The sequence below is a fragment of the Lepidothrix coronata genome, unplaced genomic scaffold (genome assembly GCF_001604755.1).
Source record: "Lepidothrix coronata isolate B3197 unplaced genomic scaffold, Lepidothrix_coronata-1.0 Scaffold54, whole genome shotgun sequence".
Classification (NCBI taxonomy): domain Eukaryota; kingdom Metazoa; phylum Chordata; class Aves; order Passeriformes; family Pipridae; genus Lepidothrix; species Lepidothrix coronata.
In genome coordinates, this window is record NW_016690234.1 from 1,165,632 (window position 1) to 1,190,600 (window position 24,969).

At 61.5% G+C, this 24,969-nt stretch overlaps 1 protein-coding gene across 2 annotated transcripts; it reads right to left on the reverse strand.

Moving 5' to 3' along the window:
• On the reverse strand, positions 1-24,411 carry PIEZO1 (piezo type mechanosensitive ion channel component 1). 2 transcript variants are annotated; one of them, XM_017816201.1, is made up of 49 exons: positions 24,339-24,411; positions 17,785-17,880; positions 16,651-16,773; positions 16,272-16,317; positions 16,022-16,181; positions 15,029-15,164; positions 14,289-14,502; positions 13,994-14,159; positions 13,584-13,781; positions 13,397-13,475; positions 13,224-13,315; positions 12,872-13,132; positions 12,689-12,797; positions 12,392-12,570; positions 12,169-12,317; positions 11,791-11,970; positions 11,647-11,717; positions 10,785-10,942; positions 10,537-10,713; positions 10,315-10,440; positions 9,691-10,056; positions 9,407-9,611; positions 9,196-9,294; positions 8,478-8,631; positions 7,814-8,057; positions 7,614-7,710; positions 7,359-7,527; positions 7,192-7,281; positions 6,972-7,060; positions 6,699-6,770; positions 6,178-6,278; positions 6,007-6,094; positions 5,644-5,733; positions 5,384-5,556; positions 4,934-5,304; positions 4,597-4,855; positions 4,330-4,518; positions 3,648-4,117; positions 3,407-3,554; positions 3,104-3,318; positions 2,817-2,975; positions 2,593-2,740; positions 2,300-2,488; positions 2,121-2,213; positions 1,865-2,037; positions 1,665-1,787; positions 1,500-1,579; positions 817-1,009; positions 1-710 (listed from the first exon to the last, which is right to left on the reverse strand). In XM_017816201.1, exons 1-49 carry the CDS (start codon positions 24,400-24,402, stop codon positions 464-466), a joined length of 7,878 nt encoding a protein of 2,625 aa, XP_017671690.1. In that variant the 5' UTR covers positions 24,403-24,411; the 3' UTR covers positions 1-463. The 2 variants fall into 2 exon arrangements, with proteins under 2 accessions (XP_017671690.1, XP_017671691.1); XM_017816202.1 differs by lacking the exon at positions 6,699-6,770.
• Between the last annotated feature and the right edge of the window lie 558 nt (positions 24,412-24,969).

Genomic DNA, 24,969 nt, shown 5'->3' on the forward strand with positions numbered 1-24,969 from the left:
AACAAACTCGAAGTCAACAAGTGTCTAAAGTCCAACTGGGGTTGCCAGAACCCCTCCCCCCAACTGGAGGGGCCATAACTCAGGACCCCCATCCTGGAGATGGGAGGGCTATTGCTTTTGAGTTCAACCTGGTTCTGGAACAGGGTTGGGGACAACAAGGGAGAGGGTACAGGCTGGCTCCTGACCTCCCCATCCCCACCTGGCAGCCAGGGGCACCCAGGGGGTGGGGGGACCACCTGCTGTCCCCCTCCCTGGGAAGGCACAACGTGGTCTGTGCAGGTGGAACAGCTTCAAAACAACGTAAGAAAAACATCCAGAAAAACATCCTCCCTCAAAGCGAGCGGCCAGAACCCCACATCCCACCGCCTCCCAGGGCAGAATGCGGCCCCAGCTTTGGAGGGGCTGGTTAAGGCATTGGCGGTGATGCCCCTGTGAGGGGGGGTGGTGGAGCCCCTTCCCCTTATTACTTCTCCCGTGTCCACTTGATCATGGTCTCGGGCGAGCGGTAGAGGAAGATGAGCTTGGCGTAGAGCTCTTCCTCCAGCTCCAGCTCACCCGTCTCCCGCACCAGGAAAATATCCTGGCACAGCTTCAGGATCCGATCCACACACGGCAGCTCCTCGAACATGATGGAGTGAGAGATCTCACTGAAGAACCCCCGCACGAACTTCCCGATCACCAGCACGATGGACACGTACAGCCCCATGACCCTGCAAGGGAGACACATATCCTGTATCCCTGAATCCTACCATCCCTTCCCTTCACATCCCACCCGGTGGCTGGAGCCCTCCAACACCCTCTGCCCCCTTCACGTACCCATAGCCAGCCAGGAAGCCCAGGCTCGGGGGGCTGACTTTGTCATTGAAGATGATCATGGGTAGGATGTTGCCATCCTCGGGGGGGGCGTCTTTCAGCCGCAGCACCCACCACTCCACAAAGTTGTCGCTCCCTCGGCCCCTGCGTTCCCGTTTCAGGTCCACCTCCACATCCAGGTAGCTGTTGTGGCCATCTGGGGGGGTGACACCATCAGGGCACAGCCTGGCTGCTGTGCTCTCAAGGATGAGTTTTTGGGGGAGGACATGGTGGGACTCATGTCCTCCCCATCTTCAAGGAGGTGGCACCATCAGCGACCAGCACAGCTGCTGGTGTGTCCCCAGTGCTGACTTTTATTGGGAGGAGGAAATAGTGGGACTCATGTCCTCCCCATCTGCAGGGCAGTTGGCACCATCAGGGCACAGCATGGCCACTAGTGGGCACCCAGTGATGATTTTTTCAGTGGAGGGACTTGGTGGGACCCATGTCCTCCCTGTCTGCAGCGGGTGGCACTATCAGGGCAGAGCACAACTGCTGGTGGGCACCCAATGATGAATTTTTTTAGGGCGAGGGCACATTGGGACTCATGTCCTCCCTGTCTTCAAGAGGGTGGCACCATCAGGGCACCGCACAGCAGCTGGTATGCCCCAGTGCTGATTCTTTTGGGGGGTCATGGTGGGACCTACCTGGCAGGAGCTGCTCGACAGGTTCGGCTTCAACATCGTTGGGCGCCCGGATGTATCTGGGGAATAGGTTGGCCACTTGGCTGCAAGAAAGTGGGGTGAGGAGGGGGGTTACACCATCCTGCCAAGCATGGGGGTCTGGTTCCCCCCTCCCCAGGGGACACTCACACGGGGGCATCCCGGGTGCCCTCCAGCAGCTGGGCCAGCTGCAGGCGCTCGGGTGCACCGGGCACCAGGTCGGTGCTGTGCTTGTCAAAGGCGGTCTCCACCGTGCCCCCCTTGCCCAGATCCCTGTGGATAGTAGAGACTGAGTGTGTGTAGGGGGGATGCAGGCAGGGCTGGACCCCCCCTTGCCGTGCCAGCAGTACCTCTGGAAGGACCAGGAGAAGCGGACGGTGATGTCAGAGGAGCTATTCAGCAACTCCTGCCGCATCTGCTCGCGGCTGGGGGGGCTGACGCTCCAGAGTGAGCCTGAGCTGCCCTCGATGCGGACGGTCACGATGTCCTCGTAGCCGTAGAGGGTGATGAACTGCATAGCCACCTGCCATGGGGGGGACACAGCTCAGCCCCACCATGGCATCTGCCAGCCCTCCAGGCAGGTTTTGGGATGGGGGGAGGATTTACCGGGTCATGGTCGAAATGCCGGGTGAGGTCTTCGTAGTCATCGGGGGTGAAGGGCTTAATGGATTGCTGCTGGGCACTCATGGTGAACAGTGGCTAGGGGGGACAGGGGGCCATGAGCAGGGCAGGGGACCCCAGTGTCTCATCAGGGGACCCCCAGCACACCCCCTATGCATCCTCACCTCATACCCCCCCAGCTGGAGGGTGACAGTGACGTCAATGGGGTGGTTGACGATGCCCACCACGGAGCGCACCAGCGACATGAAGAGCAGGGGGAACCAGATGATGCACACGAGGAAGAGGATGATGAGGCCCCCCATGCCATACTTCACAACCTTCTTCTTCTTCTGCCCCTTGGGCTGGGGGTATTTCTGGGATGGGAAGGAGACAGCACACAGTGTTGAGAAGGCACAGGGGGACCCCAAACAACAAGAGGCTTAGCGGGAGGCCCTTCCTGGCATAGGGGAAACTGTACCTTCTCAGTCTCACGGCTGCACTTGATGATGAAGATGTTGGCATAGATGTCCTCCACACACATCCAGTTGGAAAGAGACAGCGTGGTGTCCGTCCAGACCCAGTCCATCACAGCGCGCAGCTCCACCAGGAAGGGCACGAGGCGAAATCTGGGGGGGACACAGGGAGGGGAGGTAGTATGGCACCCTTGGGGTGCCTGGAGGTCCACGCAGCCCTGTGCCGTACCCCTGGAAGAGGAAGAGGTTGAGGTAGTTGTATTTCTTGGTAAGGAAGTTGCCCAGGATGCGGGTGGGGTAACCACAGCGGATCTGGTAGGCCGACAGCGCAAAGTAGATGCACTTCACGAAGTACCATAGCTGGGCCACCATGTTGAGGTTGAACAACCTGCAGGAGGGACATGTCACCCCTCAGCCACCTGTCCGGCCAGCCTGAGCCACCATGTGGGCTCGGGGACACAAAGGTGCCACCCAAGGACTACACTGTGCAGGGCACCCTTAGGGGATTCTCAGTACCTTTCAGTGACCGCTGGCACGATAAAGAACATCCAGACGTGGATGCCAAAGACCAGGACGACCTGGAATATGAGCTTGCCCAGCACAGTTTTGCGGAGGTAGAGCGCGCGGTCGATGATCATGGTGGTGAACTGGAAGAGCAGCATGACCAGGAAAGCCTGCGGCACTTGGTTTTCTGACAGCGAGGAGGTGATGTCGGTGGCCGCCGTGTGTTTCTGAGATGCAGGAGAGGTCAGTATATGGTCAGGCCTCACCCTGCAGTGGGGGCTTGCCAGTCAGTGCCCTGTGGGACCCCTTGCTCACCCCGAAGGCCCAGAAGCCAAAGACGATGATGATGAAGTCGACCACGTCGACCAGGAACATGAAGGCGTAGACATCGGTGGCCGCGCGGTTCTCGGTGTGCAGAATGTCCTTGAAGAATTTGCGCACCGGCTGGTACATGCTCTGTGCTCTGCAGGGGACAGGGGACACAGGGGACGCAGGGAATGGTTGACAGGGGCTGCACCCCACATCCCCCACCCTAACCAGCACCACTGGCACTCACGTGGTGAGGAAGAAGCACTTGACCCACAATCCAAATGCGTTCAGCTTCCTCTGAGCATGGGTCTCTTCTGCCTCTCCCGTCTTCTCCCCAACCCCTGGAAGTGAGGCTAAGCACACAGAACAGTTAGGGTCCAGCAGGGCCATACTGTGGCGGTGCCAGCCTTGCCACCCTTGTGAGAGCAGGGAACTGGTGCTCCCTTCCTCTGGTGTCTTCCTTCCCTGAGTCGTCTTCTTCCTGCAGCGGAGCTCCATGGCCTCACTCCCCTCTTCCTGCTCCATGGCATCACCCTCCGACTCGGATCTCATGTTTGAGTCTGGTGCTCCTGGCTCTTCTGGAGCCTCCATCCCTTCCTCAGACACCATCAGCGATGGGGGCGCTGCTTCTTCCCACTTCTCCTCTTCCTCTGCCCACTTCGCCTCCATCTTCATCTTGGATAAGGCATCCTCATCATAGTCCCACAACCCATAGCCCTGTGGAAGGACATGGTCAGGGGGATGGGGGTCCTGATGTCCCCCAGCCCCACGCACCTCATCCCCCACCCACAGCATCAATTCCCAAAAAGCAATGGTGGGAAACCACAGCAGAGACACCAAGCACCCACTGGTTCTCTTCAGAGCTCCCAGGACCACCTCCAGCTCCCACAAAATGCCCACCCACATGTTGCCCATCCCTCAGAGCTCACCTGCAGCAGGGAGCGATGGAAAAAGAGGGCCAGGAGCTGGAAGAGGTCATACTTGAGGTAGCGGGTGCTCTTCTCCAAGCCCAGGATGCGTGGTGGGAAGAAGGGCTTGCCCTCATTGCGCAGCAGTGTGGTGTAGCTGTTCCAGGGGAAGAACCCGAACTGGAAGAGGTATTTCACCAGCAGCATCACCTATGGGGATACTGGGGTCAGTGGGTGGCAGTGGGGGGCCGGGTGGAATCATCCTCTCACCGGTCACCCCCTGCCCACCTCAGTGAAGATGATGGCAGTCATCCAGAAGCGCTTGGTGGGCCGGGGGATGGAGAGCATGGCCCAGAGGAAGATGAGGATGGGCAGAAAGAGGGAGATGATGGAGGCGGACACTATGTTGTTGAGGATGATGATGAAGTAGCAGACCAGCTCAGAGTGGGCGGTCACACAGTGGTACCCAGCCAGGAGCAGCTTCAGGAACCGGTTGTGGGACTGATAGAAAAGCTCTGCCTCGTTCAGCGGTGGAGTGACTGGCTTCCTGCAGAGTGCAGCAAACAGGCTGAGCCATCCCTGCCGCCCGCCAGCCCCGTCCCCACTGTCCCCACATCCCCCGTACCTGATCAGGAGGAGCTCACCGGCCGTCCTCCTGCGGTTCAGGAGCACGGACAGGCGCTGTTGAGACCCAGCCACATCCTCTTGGGACCCCTCAGACATCAACTGCTCCTGGCTGCCCTCAGGGGGTGCGAGTCCCACTGTCTGCGGCACTGCCAACTGCTCCCTTGGGGAGTCTCTCTGCACCTGCCTGGCAGCAGCGCCGTTTTGGGAGTCTGTAGTCAAAGACCTGCGTGGGCTCAGCTCCTCTGGGGGCCCCTCTGGTGGCCCCTCAGGCAGCTGCTCTGGCGGCTGCTCCGGCGGCTGCTCTGGTATCTGCTCCAGTGACTGCTGTATGTACAATTCATCCAGGATCTCCTCGTTCATCTTCTGTCCCTGCAGTGGGCAGGGGGTTAGTGCCACCGCAAGGCTGCCACCTCCCCGCCCCGTGCCCTGGTGTCCCCCCTGTGCTCACAGAGGCCAGCCGCACAGCAATCCTATATCTCTCCACATAGAGGATATTGAACATGTCCAGGTATTCCCGGGTGCAGTCCTCCATCCACTGCGTCAGCCCGTCCACCACGGCCTGGCACAGCAGCCACAGGAACCGCAGCATGTTCAGTGCCCGATGCAACACATTGCTCTGCTCTGCCAGGGCAAAAAGAGGGGTGGAGCATCACTCGGTGTCCACTCAGACCACCCAGCATGCCCCTGCTCTGCAGTCCTGCTGCCCACCTGCAGACAGACCAGAACCTGTCACAGTCACTTCCTCCTCATGCTCAGGCTCTTCAGCCTCCGACTCTGCCTCTCTCCCTCCACGGTCCCCTGCAAGGGGGTAGGGGTAGCAGTGACTTAACAGAAGATAGACATAATTTTTGGGCCTTTCCCATTCATCATCCCACCCCTTGTTCCCCTACATCCACCTCAAAAACCAGTGTGGGCACCAAAGAAACTGCACAGCTTGTGCTCAACCCCATGGTAGCCATCAGAGAGTCCACACACACACTGGGAGCCCCACTCCAGGACAAACAGCGGGCACCAGGCAGGGCTCTGGCCCCTCCTAGCCCCTCCAGCCCTCTTTTGGGGTGTCAGACTCACCTGCAGCACTCTCAGCACGGGGTTGCTCTCGCCGTTCCTGCTGCCGGAGCACTGTCTTGGTGTTGGTCGTCATGGCCTGGTGGATGAGCTGGAGGGGGGACAGGGGCCATCAGCACCCCATGGGCATGGCCAGCATCCCCAACCCCACCACAGCCCCCCAGCCTTGCCCACCTGGAAGGGGCCCTGCCTCCCCGACTGCAACTCCTCTGGCACCTCCTCCTCCTCCTCCTCGCTGTCCGACTCAAAGAGGTAGTATTCCCCAGAATGCAGCACTGCCGGGGTTGCATGGGGTGTCATGGCGTGGCCATGCTATGGCAGGGGTGTCACACCCAGGCTGGCCCTGTGGCCATGTCGCAGGGCTCCCTGCCCAGCACTGAGCTGAGGACACCCCTGGGGGGGACCCCAAGTGGGGACATAACCAACTCAACTGCCACATCCCCAAGGCGGGACCCCTCCATCACCAGCATTTGGAGATGACTCCAAACCCAGCCTGGCACCCCCAGTCCAACACCCTGTTAGTAATAGGGAGCAGAGGAGCCATGGTTAGGGGTACACACATGGGGACAGGGGACATGCAGGGTGTCACCTTGCCCAAAGCACTGCCACCACCGCTCCCTACGGGTGTTAGTGGTCCCGGCGGGGGGACCTCACCGAGGTTATGGCCCCGTTATGGCCCCGTGCCAGGGCAGTACCTCCGGCGTGGTCTAACCCTGGCCGCCACCACCGCTCCCTCTGCCAGAATGGGTCCACCGGGGCACGGGGCGCTGTGGGATGGCAGATGGAGGGCTGAGAACAGCCACGCTCGATGCACCCACCCCAGGTGTGGGGGGGAAGCCGAGGGACAGGGAGAGGGTCACCACAATGTTCCATGAGGCTCCACCAGGATGGGCGTCAGCGATGGGTCACAGTCCCCCTGTGTGCCCAGAGAGGGGTTGGGGACACAGGAGGGACCCCCTGGCTCTCACCTGTCCCAGCCTCATCCTGTTCCTCAGTGATGCTACGGGACAGCTGCTCCTGCCGGTACTTGTCCTGCTTGGCTCGGATCCGCTCCATCCTGGAGGCAGAGGATGCTGTGGAGCCTGCTGTCCAAACCCCCCCCAGAGGCACCCCCACATACACAGACATGCCCCAAAGCATTGGTGGCTGCAGGGAGGGGAGTCCCAGTGCCCCCCAAAAGCCACTCACTGCCGCTTCAGCTGGGCCAGCGACTTCCTCTCGGCTCTTCGGTGGGCGTGCAGGTTCTTTGTGATGCTGGCCTGGAACAGCACAACACCCCTGTGGGGACAGGGATGGTGGGAGGGTCAGGGGGGTACTTTGGCACCTACAGGGACCCTCCAGGACCCCAGCACCACCTGGAAGGCTGCAAGGTAGAGGCCCTGAGGTCCCACAGGACATGCACGTAGTAGCTGCTGAGGAAAATACGCCGCTGGACCAGTAGGAAGAAGAAGCAGATGCTATCCAAGATGATTCCTGCCTCTTCCACGGGCAGTGAGCAGTCAAGGTCCTTGCCCATCTCCTTGGCTGGCAGGCAGAGGTGCAGGCAGGTCAGGCAGCAGCCCAAACCCACACCCCCAAGGCCACTAGACCCCCCCAGACCAGCAGCTCACGGTCATAGTAGCCCGTGACGGTGCACACGAGGCTGAAGAGCTGGATCACCCAGCAGAAGTTGTTCTGCATCTGATGCACAAAGACGCAGGAGAGGAGCTGCAGGGAGAGAGGGCCCACATGGGGTTTGTCACCACCTGTCCCCTCCCCAGGGGACACCCCAGGTGACTCCAAGGAGCTCACAGCGGGGACAGCGACTCACCGACAGCATGTTTTTGGAGATGATGACTGTGATGTTGTAGAGGATGAGGCAGTCCCAGACCACCAGGCGGGGTCGGGTCGGCTTGCACAGCATGGCCGTGCCGAAGAGGAGGAGGTAGAAGCAGGCCAGCAGGTAGCCGAGGCCAAAGAGGCTGATGCGGTTGGACCCGGTGATGAAGACCACCACCAGCACGAACCAGAAGAGATGGCGAAAGATCACCACCTTCACCATGTCCAGGTAGCACCTGCGGGATGGGGCACTCAGAGCATGGGCTCTGTCCCCTCCATGCTTCAGCCATGGGGTGGTCCTGTCTCCCAGCACTGTGGTAAGGGCTTCCCTGCCCCAGGGGGGTCCCAGTCTCATCCTAGGAGATCCCAGCCCAGCAGCTCCTACTGCCTGAGGGTCCCATTCATCCTGTCCATACCCTAAGGAGCCCCATTTCAGGGTGGAGGTCCCATCCTGGTGGCAGTCTTATTCTGTCCATACCCCAAAGGGTCTCATCCCAGGGAAGCATCCCATCCCGGAAGGGTCCCATCTTGTCCATACCCCAAAAGGTCCCATCCCAGGGGAGGTCCTATCCTATCTATACCCCAACGGGTCCCATTAGAGGGTGGGTTCTCATTCCCAGCCCACAAGGTTGGGGTGCTGTGCTGCAGGGACCCACCGGCAGAGGAGAAAGTTCTCCTTGGGGTTGTAGGGGTCCTTCTCGTGGTCGAACCGCTCCTCGTTGTCGCCTGCTGCCTCCTGCCAAGCCTTAGAGCGCTCGGCCTCGAACACGCGCCACTGCTGCGCCGCGCACATCAGCAGCAAGAAGTCGTCTGCGGGCACACGGCTCAGGCTGGGGGGCTCCCCAGAATGCTGGCACCCACCAAGCTCCTCCTCAAGGAATGGGGCACCCCAGGCCACTCCTCCTTGGGGTTCATTGTCTTCCCCATGCTGGTGTCGTTTTCCCCAGGCTCTGCACCCTCTGGGGTGTGGCTTGAATCCAACTCCTCACATAGGGGTGTGGAGCTCTCCAGGCCCCTCCTTCTCTCCAAAAGAGCGTGTGGCTCCAACACACTCCTCCCCAAAAGGGACACGGATCTCCCATAGCTCCCATAGATCTCCCATAGCTCCTCCCAAGTGGGGGTGGGCACTGTTTAAGCCCCACCTCCAAGGGGGGCAGACTCTTCAAGGTCCTCACACCCTTACTGCCTGTTCTTCCTCCTCCTGGAAGCAGGATGGGACCTCTGTAGTGGCTGGGGGTGCTCCAGGGGCACTGGGGTGCCAAGGGCTGGTGTAGGGGGACAGGGCACCCTGCAGACAGGGGGCTGCCAGGACTGGAGTAGGGTGACAGGGCAATCCACACGCAGAGGATTCCCAAAGGCTGGGGGGATACTCACTGATGAGATTGGTGGATTTGGGGGGCATGATGAAGTCAGGCAGGTAGAGCCACTTGATGAGTGCCGAGTTCATGGGGACGTTCCATCGCCATGGATAGTCTGAGGGGCAGCAGGAACACTCATGCCAGCCACCTCCTCCAACCCCTTCACAGGCTCCCCACACATGGACCACACCTCCCTGAGCCCCAGAAAGGCCCCCTGTGCCCCTTACCCACGCAGAGGGCGGGTGGCATGCCCACGCACAGCAGGTACTGGTAGAGGAAGAAGATGACGAGGAAGAGGCAGTACTTGGGCCAGAGGCGGGCGATGGCCGCCCGGCGCCGCAGTGTCATCATGACCACAAGCCAACAGCCGTGCAGGATCACCAGGAAGTTCATCCGCTGCCCGATTACGGTCACCATCATCAGGAAGCAGATCTGGGGGGCAAGGGGGTGCAGAGGCTCAGCACCGGGGTGCAGTGAGCAGTGGGACCCCCCCACAGTGCCCTGCTCCCACCTCCAAGCCAAACTTGTAGTAGAAGTAGTTGACTAAGTATTTGGCACATGAGACGAGGTTCCGGTCGCGGTCTAATTTCTTGTCCGTGTTGGTGTCCCTGCCCATGTCCCTGTCTGTGTCCATGTCCATGTCCCTGTCCGTGTTCGTGTTCGTGTCCCTGTCCCTGTCCGTGTCTGTGTCCCTGTCTGTGTCCCCGCCTGTGTCCGTGTCCCTGCCCGTGTTTGTGTCCTTGTCCTCGTTCGACTCTGGCTCCGGGAAGATGGTCTCAGTGATGGGAATCGTCTCACAGTGCTGCACACGGTGGTACTGCTGGCGCCGGTACACCACTGCCTCGAACACCAGCAGCAGCAGCACCTGGAGGTGGTTCTGGGGGAAGAGGGAATGTTCAGGACCATGGCATGACAGCAGGCATCCCCCCCCAGCCAGTCCTCCTAAAAGGGGATGTTTGGGACTGTGACATGAAGCCAGTCATCCCCTTAGGTGGTCCTCCCAGAGAGGATGCTCAGGGCCACAGTGTGCCACCAAGAATCCCCCCAGGTGGTCCCCATGGAAGGGATGCTCAGGACCATGGCATCACACCAGGCATCCCCCCCCAGGCAGTTCCCACAATGTCCTCGTGCCCACCTTGACATATCCGAGGTTGGGGAACCCCTTCCGGACACCAAACCAGTTGGCAGGATCCACAGGGCCACGGTACAGTGTGGAGTTGCCCATCTCCTCCCGACTCAGGTTGGTGGCATTGAGCAGGGGCTGCAAATGGGAGCACCCCGGGTATCAGACCCCACCTCCAGCAAGGAAACCTCCTTGTGCTGCCACAAGCACCCCAAGAACCAGCACCCGGGGCACCTGAGTGCAGTTGTTGGAGTACTCGCGGGGCTCAACGATCTCAAGCTGGTAGAGCATCTTGCAGACGATGATGACGCAGGTCCAGACGGTGGAGAGGCACGAGGCCATGCGGCGGAAGCGGCAGTAGGGCATGGCGAGGGTCCACAGCAGCACCAGCAGGAAGTTCATCACCGAGACCTGGGGCAGTCGCCATGTCAGCACCCCAGGGTGCCCGGCCGAGCCCCCCAGCCCAGCACCTTGAGTGGTACCTCCTCCAGGGCCACCCAGACGGTGTAAAGAGCCACCAGCTTGAGGATGTGCAGCTCCAGCAGACGCCTCACAAAGACCTCCACGCGAGTCAGCATGTTCGAGAAGGTCTGGCCCAGCACGGCCAGGCGCTCCAGAACCAGCTTCCATTTGTTGATTGCTGTGGGGACACGAACCCTCGTGGACACCCCCACAGCCACTCAAGCCCAGAGGACACCCCAACCCATCCCTCTATCCTTCCTTGCTGGCAGAACATCCCAATCCATTCCCACAATCTCCCATACTTGGAACACACTCCAATGCTGCATCCCCCAGCCAGTTCCTGGCTCAGAGGACATCCCTGTATCCTTCCAGACTTGGAGGAGACCCCCATAAATCCCTGCACCCCCCAAGTCCCATCCCGGCTTGCAGATCACCCTAATCCATCCCCATACCCTCCCAGCTCCTTTCTGGCTTGGAGGATGCCCCAACCTATCCGTGTTTCCCTCCTGCCCCATCCTGGTTTGCAGGACACCTCCATACCCTCCCAGCCCCTTCCTAGCTCAGAGGACATCCCAGTCCATCTTCATACCCTCCCAGACTTGAAGGAGATCCCAGTCCATCCCCATACACTCCTAGCTTCTTCCTGACTTGGAGGATGCTCCAATCCATTCTCACATTCCTCCTAGCCTCTTCCTGTCTCAGAAGACACCCCAATCTGTCCCCATACCCTGCAAGCCTGTTCCTGGCTTGGAGGATTCCTCAATCCATCTCTGTACACTCCCGCACTTGGATGTCATCCTAAATCCATCTCCCTACCCTCCCAGCTTCTTCCTGTCTTGGAGAACACCCCTTCCCACCCTGTCCCCCACCCCTGCCCTGTACCCAGTGACTCCCTGGAGATCCTGGTCCTGGCACCCTTGGAATCAGCCGCAGCCCGTCGGCTCTTCGTCAGCCTGCAGGAAGGAGGGCTCAGAGCAGAGACAGAGGGCTTGGGGTGCAGGGGTGTCACCCAGCAGAGGGTCCTACCCAGGGATGGAGAAGATTGACACACTGGGCCGGTGAGCATACTGCAGGTCAGTGATGTACATGAAAGGCTCGTGGAAGTAATGGAGCTGGAGGATGCAGGCCAGGAGGAAGAAGCCCAGGATGAGGATGTTGTAGAAGAGCTCGGAGACACTGAACTGCTCCAAGCCCATGTCCTTCAGCCTGGATGAGGAAGGGAGGGTCAACACGGAGCTTCATCCATCCCACCCTGCACAGGCATCAAGCCCCCAACGTCAGGGCTCAACCTCAGCCTGCTCCATGCCTCAGTTTCCCCATGTGCAACCCATCCCTTAGCCAAGCCCTGGTGCCACCACAGGGCTGGTGCCAGCAGGGATCCCATGGTGGGTCAGGGACACTCACTGGTTATCAGTGAGGCCCGTCAGGTTCCTCCAGTACATGGGGAAGTCCTCAAACTGATAGGTGTAGCTGGCGATGAGCACCAGCATGGTGTACGCCACCACCAGCCACCAGAAGCCCTTCAGCACCTTGCGCCACAGGCTGTAGTACACCTGCAGGGACAGGGACATCAGTGGGGCCACCCTGGGGCTGGCCATAGGTCCCCAGGGGTCCCCAGTCCCCCTACCTGGAAGAGGATGAGGCAGAGGAGGAAGAGGAGCATGTAGACAATCTTGTAGACGACAAGGCGGCCGATGAAGCTCACTACGATGAACATGCCGCCACAGACACAGATCCAGAACTTGGCAAAGAAATTCAGCAGCACAGACCCCACCGTCTGCAGCATGTCCCGTGCATGGCTGACTTCTGCGGGACACGGAGGGAGCTGCAGGAGCCAGGCGGGGGGCACCTGTCCCCCCCCCACACCTGTGACTGCCCAGCCTGGCATGGCGGCCCTCCGTGGGGTGACACCAGGAGGCCTCACCTGACTCTGAGAGGGACATCTTCGGGACCTTGGTGGTCAAGGGCCTCTTTAGCACCTTCTCCTCAATGAACTGCCGCAGCAGTGGCCAGAAGGGGAGGATGAGCAGGAGCTGTGGGGACAGGCGGTGAGCAGCGACAGCTGGGCACTGGCAGGGACAGGGACTGGGGACAGCACCGTGCTTACCTTTGCCCCCAGGACAAAGAAGGGTTTTCTGTGGTGCATCAGCCCCAGCTGATGAAGACTCATGAAGCCAGCATAGGTGGGCAGCTCATGGACCAGGTCCATGGACCACACATAGTTCAGGCTGCACAGAGCAATGCCGTAGAGGAGAATGAAAGGCGAGCAGAGCATGGCAAAGTTCCGGCGGTCCCGCACCGTCCAGATGAGGCACGACCACAGCAGCAGCACAAAGGTCAGCCAGCTGTGGTAGGTGATGCTCCACACCTGCGGGCAGGAAGGATGCAGGCTCAGCCCAGGAGGTGCCTTCCATGTCCATGTCCCCTCCCCATGACCGTATCCCCTCCCAGTCCGTTACCAGCATGGAGATGAGGGCACAGATGTAGCTCTGTCTCATGATGAAAAAGGCCAGGATGCGCAGGGGCAGCCACTCCGCTGTACGCTTCTTGCCTGGCATGGGGAAAGGGACCGTGAAGGACCCCTGGCTGCAAGCAGGGTCTGGGGAGGGGGAGGTTGTGGGGTCAGGCTTACATTGTTGGGAGTTCATGACGTGGACTGTGCAGTTCTCAGTGTCGACGTTCGGCCCCTCAGAGCCGGAGGGCAACATGGGCTGGGGGGCAGAGAGAGCTCAGAGCCCACCCTGGCACCTCCAGAGCACCACACACCCAGTCCCTGCCAGCTTGGGCATTGCTGGAGGGGCACAGCCCCCCAGACCCACCTCGGTGACCTCAGCCATGCCGCTGGTGTCCCCAGCAACACCACCCGTGTCCTCAGCCGTGCCACCAGTGAGCTCAGCAATGCCACCAGTGTCCTCAGCCACGCTGTCAGTGTCCTCAGCCATGCTGTCAGTGTCCCTGGGCCAGTTCTCCAGCTCCATCTGCACCCTGGCCGGCAGCTCTGGCCACGACATGGTTCTCTGCAAGGGGTAGGTGCCAGCTCAGGGCACCCCATTGCCATCCCCCTGCCAAGGCACCCCACATGCAGGCACCCCACTGCCATCCCCCTGCCAAGGCACCCCACATGCAGGCACCCCACTCCCCCCCAACTCCCCTCCAGTGTCAGGGCTGGGGCAGTCACAGCAGGACATGCTGGGCATTATCAGCATCACGGGTACGGGGTCCAGCTCACCCAGGAGTACCGCCAGCGCAGCTTCACCACGGTGGCCACAGCGTAGCAGAGCAGGAGCAGGATGCCGGGGTTGGCGTAGACAGGCCAGGGGTGGCTGGTGTTGAGCTCCAGGGTGTTGGTCTGGGAGCAGTTGTGGTAAAGGATGATGTCCTTGAAGCCAAACAGTCTGTGGGGACAGAGAAGGCGGTCTTACCCCCCACCATGAGCCAGGGTCCTGTCTCGGCACTGGCACAGCACATGGCTCAAACAGGGTGGCACAGGGACTCATGGCACAGCTCCCTCCCCATGGACTCACCGTGCCCAGATGGTGGAAGGCGGGAAGATCCTCTGGACAAAGGGTGTCTGGTAGACATAGAGGCAGAGGAGGTGGCTGGAGCTGTAGACCCCGACAAGGACGTAGAGGATGTTGAAGGCCTGGCGGCTGGTGGGGAGGTGACAGGCCCACCACAGGCACAGCCCCAAGAAGAACAGGTAGTAGATGCTGGAGGAGGCGGAGGGCAGGATGATCCCTGGGGAGCGGTGCCCCATGGGCAGTCAGTGCACAGCCCAGCATCCCCCTGGACCAAGCAGCATCCCACTGGGCTGAGCATCCCCCCTTGGACCAAGCATCCTCCCACCTTGGATCAAGCATCCACTCACCCTGGACCAAGCATCTCCTCCCTCCTGGACTGAGCTTTCCCCCTTGGATTGTAAATCCTTCCCACTTGGACTGTGCATCCTCCCTCCTTGGACCAAGTATCTCTCCCTCAGACCAAGCATCCCTCTGTCCATGGACCGAGCTTTCCCCCTTGGACTGAATATCCTTCCCCCATGGACCAAACATCCCTCCCCCTAAGACTGAGCATCACAACCCTCTTGCGTTGAGTGTCCCCACTTTGGACCAAGCATCCCTCCCCTGGACCAAGCTCTCCCCTCTGGACAGAGCATCTTCCCCCCCTTGCACACGCATCCCCCCCTTGGACTGCATATCCCCCCCAGCAGCACATCCATGGAGGACCCCCACCTCACCACGTGCCCCCCCCATCCTGCACCCACCTGCCAAGGCCAGCAGCAGGTTGGCCAGTCCCTTCCCGGCCTCCCAGAGCAGCCAGTGAGCCGTCAGCAACAGCCGGTTGCCCAGTGGCCGGGGTGCGTGGGCCGCGCATCTGTGCCGACTCACATTCACTTCCCTCTGCAAGACAAGGGTGGTGTGAGCTCCAGGACCTGATCCTAGGATGTTCCTCAGTTTCCCCACTCGAGGGAGGGCAGGGGAGGGGTGGCCGGGAGGGCAGGCACAGCGTCCAGCACCTGGCCATGTTTATCTCATCAGCCGCCTGGAAAGCGCCTCCAAAGGGCGGCTGTTTTTCTTGGCACTGGGACCCGGGTTCCCAGCACTGAGCTTTTTTCCAGCCTGCCTCCCGTGCTGGCCAGAGCCTCACAGCAAAGGCATCCATGCTCCGGTTACAGCTTGCACGGCCAGAGCCAGGCACCATAGCCTGGAGCAGCAAGAGCACCCCAAAATGGGGCAGAGCACCCAAGGGTGTTCACTGTGCTGAGGGGGGGCCATTGGGGTTGTGTCCACCTGCGTGACCTTGAGCGCCTGGGTGCCACGAGCACAGCATCCCTGTGACCTGTGACCTGCTGGCATTGCCAGGCAGGGCTGGCACAGCACAGCACCCAGCCCTGTGCTAGCAAGCTCAAGCTGGGTGCCAGCACCCCATAACTGCCCATCCCACAGTCACAGCTGTTTGGTGCAATCCCTACGGCAACACCGGAGCAAACACGGGCACTCCTCCACAGCTGAGTCATCCCAGCCCATACAAGGTGCCGTGATGGCTGAGCCTTCACCGTGGCCAAACCTGCCCCAAACTGGGTCCCCAGCCACCAGGGATGCCCCCATGCCAAGCCCCCGTGTCCCAGGCTGTGCCCAGGGGAAGAGTCAGGGACCAGCTGCTGTGCCCCAGGGAGGAGACAGGGACCAGGGACCAGCCACGGGGAGGCTGGTGGGAGCCATTGGGATGTCCCAGTGGCACCGGGGTTGGCTCTCACCAGCTCAGGGAAGCCCAGGAACTCCGGTCTCTGGCTGTAGGAGGCAGGGTAGGTCTTGGGCATGAGGCGGCACAGGCACAAGGAGATGACGGAGATCAGCAGGATGCCAACATCAGGTGCCACAAGACGCACCACGTTGGGAATGTCGCTCGAATACAGCCTGGGGGGGGAGAGTGGAGCAGGGGAGGGCTCAGAGGTGGCACCTCCACCATTGCCAACCCTCAGGTGCCCACCACCAGGGTACCCTTACCTTGTAACCCCAATGTGCTCAAAAAGGACCTCCCAGGAGCTGCTGCCTGCAGGGAAGAAGGGAGGGGCACTGAGACTCTGCACGGGCAGGCTCCAAGCCCACCCAGAGCACCCACCCCATGGGGAGAACACCTCACATCCATGGGGGTGCAGGTCAGGGTCTGTGCCCAGTGCAGTGGGCACTCAGCAGGCCCCTTGGAATGGCACAGGATGTGCCCAGAGCTGGGCACATGTATGGGACCCTGCAGAGTCTCATCAGCCCCTGAGCACCCAGCAGGATGGGGTCCCACATGTCACCAGCTCGAGGGTTCAGCCCCAGAGCACCACAGGGAGTAGAGGTATGGGTGGCTGAGGGTGGGCACAGGCATCCCCGTACTCACAGTTGGGCTCCCGCAGCCAATTCCAAGAAGGAATTGTGTACAGGCCTATCTGGAAAACCAAGTGGGCAAGGACGAAGAGGCTGCTGGTTGCCAGCAGACATTTGAGGATGCATCCAGCATGACCTGCAAGACATGGGCAACCTGTCACACATGGCCTGAGGCGGCCCCGGGGACACCAATATCCCCAGTGGAGACCCAGCACCCTCGGGAAGAGCTGGTAAGAGTGCACTGTGCCCAGAGATGGCAGGGGCCTGCCCCAGGGACAGGGTCCCACCAGGGCTTTGACCACCTCACCATGCACCCAACACAGCCCAAGAGCACCCTGAGAGCATTACTGGGGAAACTGAGGCATGGGGTGGTGCAGGGAGCCAAAGCCCAGGGCCACCCTCCCTCCCCTGTCCCTGCAGCACCCAGCTGGCACCGGGCGCTTCCCTGGCCCCGCTGTACAAGGACCACATTCAGATGCAGTCAGCATCCCCTTTCCTGATGGAAGGTCCTATTAGGGGGCTCCAGGGGGTCCCCCACACTCTGAGTCCTGTCAGACCTTCCACCAGCTGCAGTCATGCCCCCATCCCACCCGGTTCCCTGGGCCATGTGCCCATTTTCCTGACCGTGGGCAGGCAGTGAGCCCACTACAGCTGTGAGCCGGCCGGGGGCGGCCCCGGGCCAACAGCTTTCCCTCCCGCCTGTTTTTTCCTGTAAATCCAGGCGAAGGCTTTCGGCAGCACCGGGATCCAGGGCCGTGCGAGCCCATGAAATATTCAGAGGGCAAAGCTTTTAGCTGTGGCCGTGCCAGGCGCTGGGGGTAGGTGTTAGAGCCTGGCACGGTGGGGATACGGGCACCCAGTGCCCACCTGCACCCACCGTGACACGTCCCCTGGGCAGAGGGGCTGCTCATGGTGTGCCCACCTGGCAGGCACTGCCCAGCCCTGAGGTTTTTAGGTTAATAAGGCTCCAAACTGGCCATTTCAGGAGGGCTATTAATAGCCACACTGGGTTATAATTAACGGAGCTAGGCTCCATGCAGAGAAACCACAGGGCAGGAGGGCAGGTGCCCGCTGGAGGGGGGCTGACAGGCCCCCTGCTGCCCACCCCATCCTGCTCACTCCTTGCACCCCATGATGAGCCCCTTACCTGTGGCAGAGCCCCGTTTGGGTCCTGAGAACCAGGGTAGGATCAGCAGAAAGAGCAGGTACACCAGGGAGAAGACATTGAAGCGGAAAATGCAGGCTGGGGGCAGAGGGACAGGGTTAGGGATAGGGATGCGATGTGGGGAGGGCTCCCTGCTGCACCCCCCTGCCCTGGGGATCCCCAAAAGAGAGGCAGCCCAAAATGGCAGGTGATCCTGGGGTAATTCCAGGTAGGACAGGGGGTCGAGTTCCCCCCAGGGATGCTGATGGGAAAAGAGGGACACAGGCTGGGTCACTCCCGGTGACCCACATGGGTGGCACAGAGAGGGGGGACACCAAAAGTCCCAAATACGTGGGGACTAAATCCATGACCAAAACCTGATGTGTTTCCACATAATTCCCACAAAACCACACTTTAAAGGGACCCCTGCGGCCAGGCTGGGACCCACACCCATGACACCCCCCCCCCAGGGCTGGCACAGCCCTTCACCTGCACCCAGCCCCACTCTGGGTGTGCCACCAGCTCGGCACCTTCCCCCTCACTTATTTTTAGACCTAAATTACAGCTTGTTTGGAGGAATGAAACCGTCGGAGGAGCTGGGTCGAGCCAGCGCCCTGCGGAGCTGCCGCCAGCGGCAGGAACAGGGATGGGGACAGGGATAGCACAGAGGGGACATGGTGGGGCAGCTGCCACCCCGGCTGGGACAGAGCGTTCCTGTCACTGCATGAACAGTGACAGACACCAGCACATGCACCAGCATGAGCTGGGAGCATCCACAGGGCAAGCACAAGGCCACGGTGATGGGCACCCACCAAATGAGTGCCTGGCTGGAGAGGGGGAGAGTCACGGGGGGCTGAGCTATGTCACTGTGCCCCTGCTCCAGGCAGTCCCAGGGCATCCCTCCATTCCCTGTCCCACAAACCACAGGGACACATCCCTGCGCTCCCACCCAGCAGCAGATGAACCCCACTCTGGGTAGGGAAATCTCTCTGAAACAGCCCAGGGACGGGACAGTCACAGGGAACTAGTGCTGGGGACCGACTCTGAGCAGCCAGGGCAAGGACCTGCTCCCCTTGGCACCTCACTTGGGGAGGGCCCAGAGGACAGCCCCTGGTCCGTGAGGCTGGAGGGGTGAGGGGAGGCCGGCTGGGCGCCAGGGACGTGCTCAGCGCCACAGCCCGGCACGGCCCTTCCTGTGTTTACGAGGTTTCAGTGGGACAACACATCCTGAGGTGGGGAACAGCACCACTGGGGGGGACACGGTGCAGCCCCCTGTGAGCTGCCCAGCACCCCAGGGCACCCTCAGAGGGTGCAGGGGCAGTGGGAGGGAGCACCCAGGAATGCACCCAGGGCACATCCCACGCAGCACCTAGTGGGGCTAAAACTGGTCCCTGTTCCTGCAATGGGGTCTCCATCTGTCCCCAGTGCCAGGAAGTGCAGCCAGACCACGAGCAGGGTTGGGGGGGCACAGGAAGCCCGGGGGGGGGGGCACCAGGACCATCACCCACCAGCCACCTCCCCACGGTGACCCCAGGACGCGTCACCTCCTGCAGGCTGCTGAGGGTTGCTGGCTGTGTTTCGGCACACCATGATCTCATGGAGCAAATATTCCCCTTCCCGCGCCAACGGGGCCGAGAGGAGCCTTCCCGGCACGGGGGCGAGACGCTGCTCCAGCTTCCGTGGGAGCCAGTCAGGCCCCGCTTGGCCACTGGCACCCCCATCCCAGCACCCACCCACCCTAGTGTCCATCTTTTGGGTGAACCAGCCCCACTGTGAGCCCCCAGCCCAGCCATGGACATGTCATGGGTGCTGTCAGCACAGAGGGCACCACAGAGCCCTGCTGGCATTGCTGGGGGTCCCACAGAGAACAGGGATTGTGGGCTCCGTGGGGAGACCCACAGGCATTGCTGAGCACCAGGGGAGCACACATATGCTGACCCACTTTTTTGGTGCCACCAGCACCCACGAGCAGTTCACCCTCCACCCCAGCTCAAGGCATCACCAGGAAAGCTCCTGGCAGGGTGGCCAGCTTCAACTAGGGATCAAGAATGAAAAAGAGAGGGGAAAACAGGTGGTTACTGTGCCACCCCAGCGTGGCACAGCCTGGTTTGGGAGCACCCACGGTGCCTAGCTTGGCACTCTCAGAGCTGCACCGGGGCGTGCCGTGCCAGCGGTGCGTGGGTGCTCCGTCCTGCAGTCAGAGGGAACCGGTTCCCCACAGTGCTGACAGTGGGAAAGTGCCGGCACAGGGAGAAAAACCAGTTTGGCATGTGGGGAGAGTGTGGTGGGGAGAACAAACCTGCCCTCCTGCACCCACCGTCCCCATGAGGAGTGCTGGGTGGGTGGGTGCAGTGCCGTGGCACCCACCATTCCCCTCCCTGTGCAAGCAGCACCCTAACCCACAACACCTCGGGGTTTCACTGGGGCCTGCATCGAGAATATGCCTTATATCCCAAGCCAGTTATCCTGGATTGGTGTCCCAAATTCCCCCTGGTGACCCCAGAAGCATCCAGATCAGCTCCCATGGAGTTCACCAGCAGCGCTGGCAGCACATGAAATATTAATGATATAAATGAGCTGGGAGGAGGATAAATCACAGAGCCGGGGAGCTGGCTGAGATATGCCAGGGTTCATGCATGCCAGCCTTTAATTTCCCCGTGGGAGGGGAAGGGGATCATTGGGAACCCCAGGGATCCGCCAACAAGATGGGGGCAGCCAGGAAGAATCGGTGCCAGAGACTTTCCCATCACACTGGGAAGGACGGCTGTGCCAGAGGATTGGGGTTTGATGTAGCCCCTTCCCTGCAAACCAAGTGCCATCCTGCACCCACCCAGCTTTCAGGATCGATCCATTCTCAAGTGGATGGGGAAGGGGGCTCCCCAGACCCACCCCAGTGCTGGCAGAGCCCCACACACCAGCCTTTCACCATCACCGGTGTGCACACAGTGCTTGGCACTGGCGCAGCCGCTGCTCTGTGGGGACCTGCTGCCACTTGGGATTAATTAGAAGAGCTCTTTAATTCCCTGCCCTGCTCATTGACATGAGTCCGTTACCAGCTGCCAGAGCCGAGCAGCTCTGCCAAGCTGCCTCCCAGTTAACCTGCCCCAACTGGGGTGCCCAGGGAGCCTGACAGGGTCTCCAGAGTGTCACTTTGCACCAAGGACCCCACACGCTTCACCCACCCGCTGGCTGCAAACCAGAGGCAGGGTGATGAATCCTAGCCACCGAGCCTTTCCCCATCCCAAAATCCCATCAGTCCCAAAGCAGCGAGCTCCTGGGCTGGCAGAGCCAGCCACCAGCATATTCCCAGCCCCAACTCTGTCTTCTCCTTCCGGGAAGAGGGAACAGCCCCACTGGTTCACCCGCCGTATCCTGTTTTTGTGGAAAGTTAATCCCAATCCCACCAGCTCCCGGCCCTGTTCCCCAGGGATGCCGCAGGAGATGCCCCAGGCTCCGGGCTGGGTGCCAGTGGGTACCACAGCTGCCAGCCTGGGAAATCCCAGCACCAGCCAGGAGCTCGTGCTATGGGACAGGGAATGTAGTGGCTTGGGTGACAGGTGCCACCCCAGTGCTAGGGGACACTCCCCCATGCCATGGTTGCAGCCCTTGGGACCCCCAGAGCCATGAGTTCAGCACTGGGACACCCGTGCACATATCAGGACCCACATTCCCATCACACAAGGACATTCCCAGATGCCCCATAATGTTCCCCATGGGGCCATGAAGGTGTCTGCCATATGGCAGTGCCAAGCAGTGTCCAAACCCTGCTCTCCTCACCCAGGGGGGCCCTCTGCACCCCTGGGGAGCCCCCCACGGTGTCAGCCACCTCAGTGGGGCTGTGGGGGGCTCAGTCATGGGGAGATGGGCACCCTGGGCAGGCAGGAGTTGGCCCTGTGCCTCCATCCCATCCCCCTCCACCCGGGGAGGAAGCAGCAGTTATTGCTCTTGGAGACAGTGGTGGCTTTCCTTTTTATAGAGTTTTTTTTCCCTCCTCTATTTTATTTCCCTTCGTTTTATAAAAAGCACCTGACCGCAGGAGGCAGCTGCCTGCAGCCCACACACCCACTGGCACCCGGCTGGGCACCGGACCCTGCAGCATCCAGGACCCCCAGGGACCCCCCAGCATCCTGGCTGGGCAAGGGCGGGGCTGTGTCCTCACATCAGGACCCCCAGTTCGGGGGGCACTGCAGCCTCAGGGAGGGGGGTCCACCCTCACCCATCGCTTCTGCCCAAGCACCACTGAACCACAGATCAGCATGGCCAGGACTGTCACCCAGCCTAGGGGTGCCTGGTCCCCCCACCTGTAGGCTGTGCCCCCCCTCCAATGGCTCCGAACACCCCAGAATCCCACTAGGCAGGATGGAGCCAAGGCGGGGATACAGCCCCTGGCGTGGCTGGGACCCCCACCATAGGGGTCTGTGCCTGTGCCAGCTGTGGGAAGTGGGGGGACCGCCATGGCCACCCCAGGCCACGCCATGGGGCTCAACTCCTGCCTCTCCAATTGCCCCGAGTTGGCTGGGAGCTGCAAACAAACATCCTCCGGACGTTTGGGAAGAGCCTAATTGCCAGGGAAGGAAGGGCTGCAGGCGGGTCCTGCTCCAGGGCTCTTGCTCCCACCCAGGTGCAGCGGGACAAGCCACATCCCCCCCTGTGCCTCAGATTCCCACGGGTGCAGGTGCGAGAGCCCCCAGACCCTGCTGAGTCACCCCATTTTCCCAAGCGGCTGGAGCAGAAGGGAGCCCCCGCCCAAGTGGGGCCCCAAATTTAAACAAGCCACCTACAAGCTCACCAGGGAGACATCAAGACCACCAATATCCCCAGTTGTGGGAGACAGGCTGTCCCCAGCATGTCCTGTGCTGGAGTGGGGTGAAGAGGCAAGCAAGTCTGGCATGATCTGGGGCCAAATCAGCATTATTGGGAAATGAGGGCCCCATGAGAGGCTGCGCCCGGAGGCCACGTGTCACCCTGGGCACCCATGGGATGCACCCAGCAGCTCCTGCGCCCCGGCCCAGCTGTTGCACCCCCTGTCCAGGGAGCACAGCCCCTTCTTCCCAACCCTGTTTGTGGGCTGGGTTATAATTAACCTCCTCACATCCTGCGTGATGCTCTGAGTCACTGCCCCAGCAAACCAAAGAAAAAGCAGCTTTTTCAAGAGTCACTGACTTCCTCTGCCAGCGAGGCTTTGCCCCGTGCCACCGGCACAGCTGGCACCCCAAAACCCAGCCCTGCTGCCCAAAACACAGCCGGGAACAGGGTTGCTCGGCTGTGGGCACATCCCTCTCTCTGGGTGACACTACCCCAAGAGTCATACTAAGGCTACCCCAAAAGCCATGCCAGGACTTCCCAGGGTTCAGACCCCCGGTGTAGGTCGTGTGATCCTGGTGTTGGCGGCAGCCCGACTTAGCCTGTGCCCGGCACAAGGAGCCCGTTGAACAATCCTGTTTATAGAGAGGTTTTTCCTTTGCGTCTACGCAAGGAGAGTCCCCGAAGCGGCTCCGGAGCAGCGGGGGTTCAAAGAGCCGATTCTTGTCCTGCGCGTCCCGGGACACTGGGATTTTCCAGGCCGGTGGCCAGCCGGTTGCCTCGGTGGGTGGCACATCTGCCATCAAAGGCCAGCCGTGCCTGGAAGGGGCCGGTGGCAGCTTGGGGACCAGCGGGGGCTGGGGTGGGCACCTTACTCCCCAGGATGTACCCGGGCACGGAGGGTGCCAGCTGCCCCTCCGGTATCGCCCACCCTAGGCCCTCAGCACCCTCCTCACCCCCACCTTGCAACAACAGCAGATCGAGTGGGGTGACACGGCAGTGCTCAGACTGGGTCACTTCGCCCCCAGCCGGTGCCCAGTGACGGGGCCGCGGGGGACACACACGCACCTCTCCTCCCCACCAGCCCAGGGAAAGTCTCAGCGTTACCCGCGAGTCGTCTCGGTCATGCGAGGGGGGGGACACAGGGTGATCGCCCCGTGGGGGCACAGCACCACCCCCCCGTCCGTCCACCGACCCCCCGGAGTCACCGGCGACTCCTCCCGGGTCGGCTTCTCCCCACCCCCCCGGGGCTTCATGGATGAAGGAATCCAGTCGCCCCTCAGTTCATGCGCGGGGGGAACTTCCCCCGCCGCCAGCTCCACGCGCGGGGGGGCCCCCCGCACCTCTCGGTTCACGCATGGGGAGGAACTTCCCGCGCCCCTCAGTCCAGGCGTGGGGGGGACTCCTGCACCCCGCAGTCACCAGCGAGCGGCCGCAGCAGCCGGTACAGCCGCGGGCTCACGCGTGGGGGGACCCCCGCGCCACCCGCTCCACGCGCGGAAGGACCCGCCACGTTCTCGCACTGGAGGGATCCCCTTGCCACCCGGTTCACGCGTGGGGGGATCCCCCCGCCACCCGGTTCACGCGTGGGAGAGACTCCCGCGTCACGCGCGGGGGGTCCCGCCCGGTTCACACCGCGGGATCTTCTCGCCACCCGCTCCACTTGCGGGGCGACTCAGCCGCTCCACGCCTGGGGGGCATCCTCCCGCCACCCGCTCCACGTTTGGGGGGGGCCTCCCGCGCCCCGCACTCACCGGCGAGCAGGGAGAGCGGCAGCACCAGCCAGTAGAGCCCCGCTAAAAACACCCGCAGCTGCATCCCGTCCGGCGGCGGCGGCGGGGGACCGGCCCGAGCCGCTCCGAGCCGTTCCGCCCCGCCGGGGCTGGGCAGGCCCCGCTGCCCGGTGCCGGTGCCGCTGCCCGGTCCCGCGGCGCTCCGAGGCGCTGCCCCCGCCCCGCGCCCGCCGCTTTATAAAGCGGCACCGCCCGCCCCCCCCGCGGGGCCGGCGCGGCCCCAGCGCCTCCCGCCGGCACCGCGCCCGCCACTGCTGACACGAGTGGGCCGCGCTCAGCACCGGCCCCGCTGCCTCCTGGGTCCCGGGGAAAAATATCAAGCTAAAAAAAATAATAATAAAAAAAAAGCTGATGTGTTTCCTGTTTATTTTGTAAAGAAGAGAAAAAAAAAAAAAAAAAAAAAAAAAAAGAAAAAGAAGAAGAAGCCGGAGCTAATTTTTGCCGAATTTTTGTTCTGGGTGCTCCAGGGCTGAGAGCTGCTGTACGGGAGTGAGGAGCTCCCAAGTGCTCCCCTAGGAGCTGAGGTGCACCCCTGGAGCTGGGTGCTGTGTCCCTGGAACTGGGTGAATGATCCTATATCCCTGGACCTGGG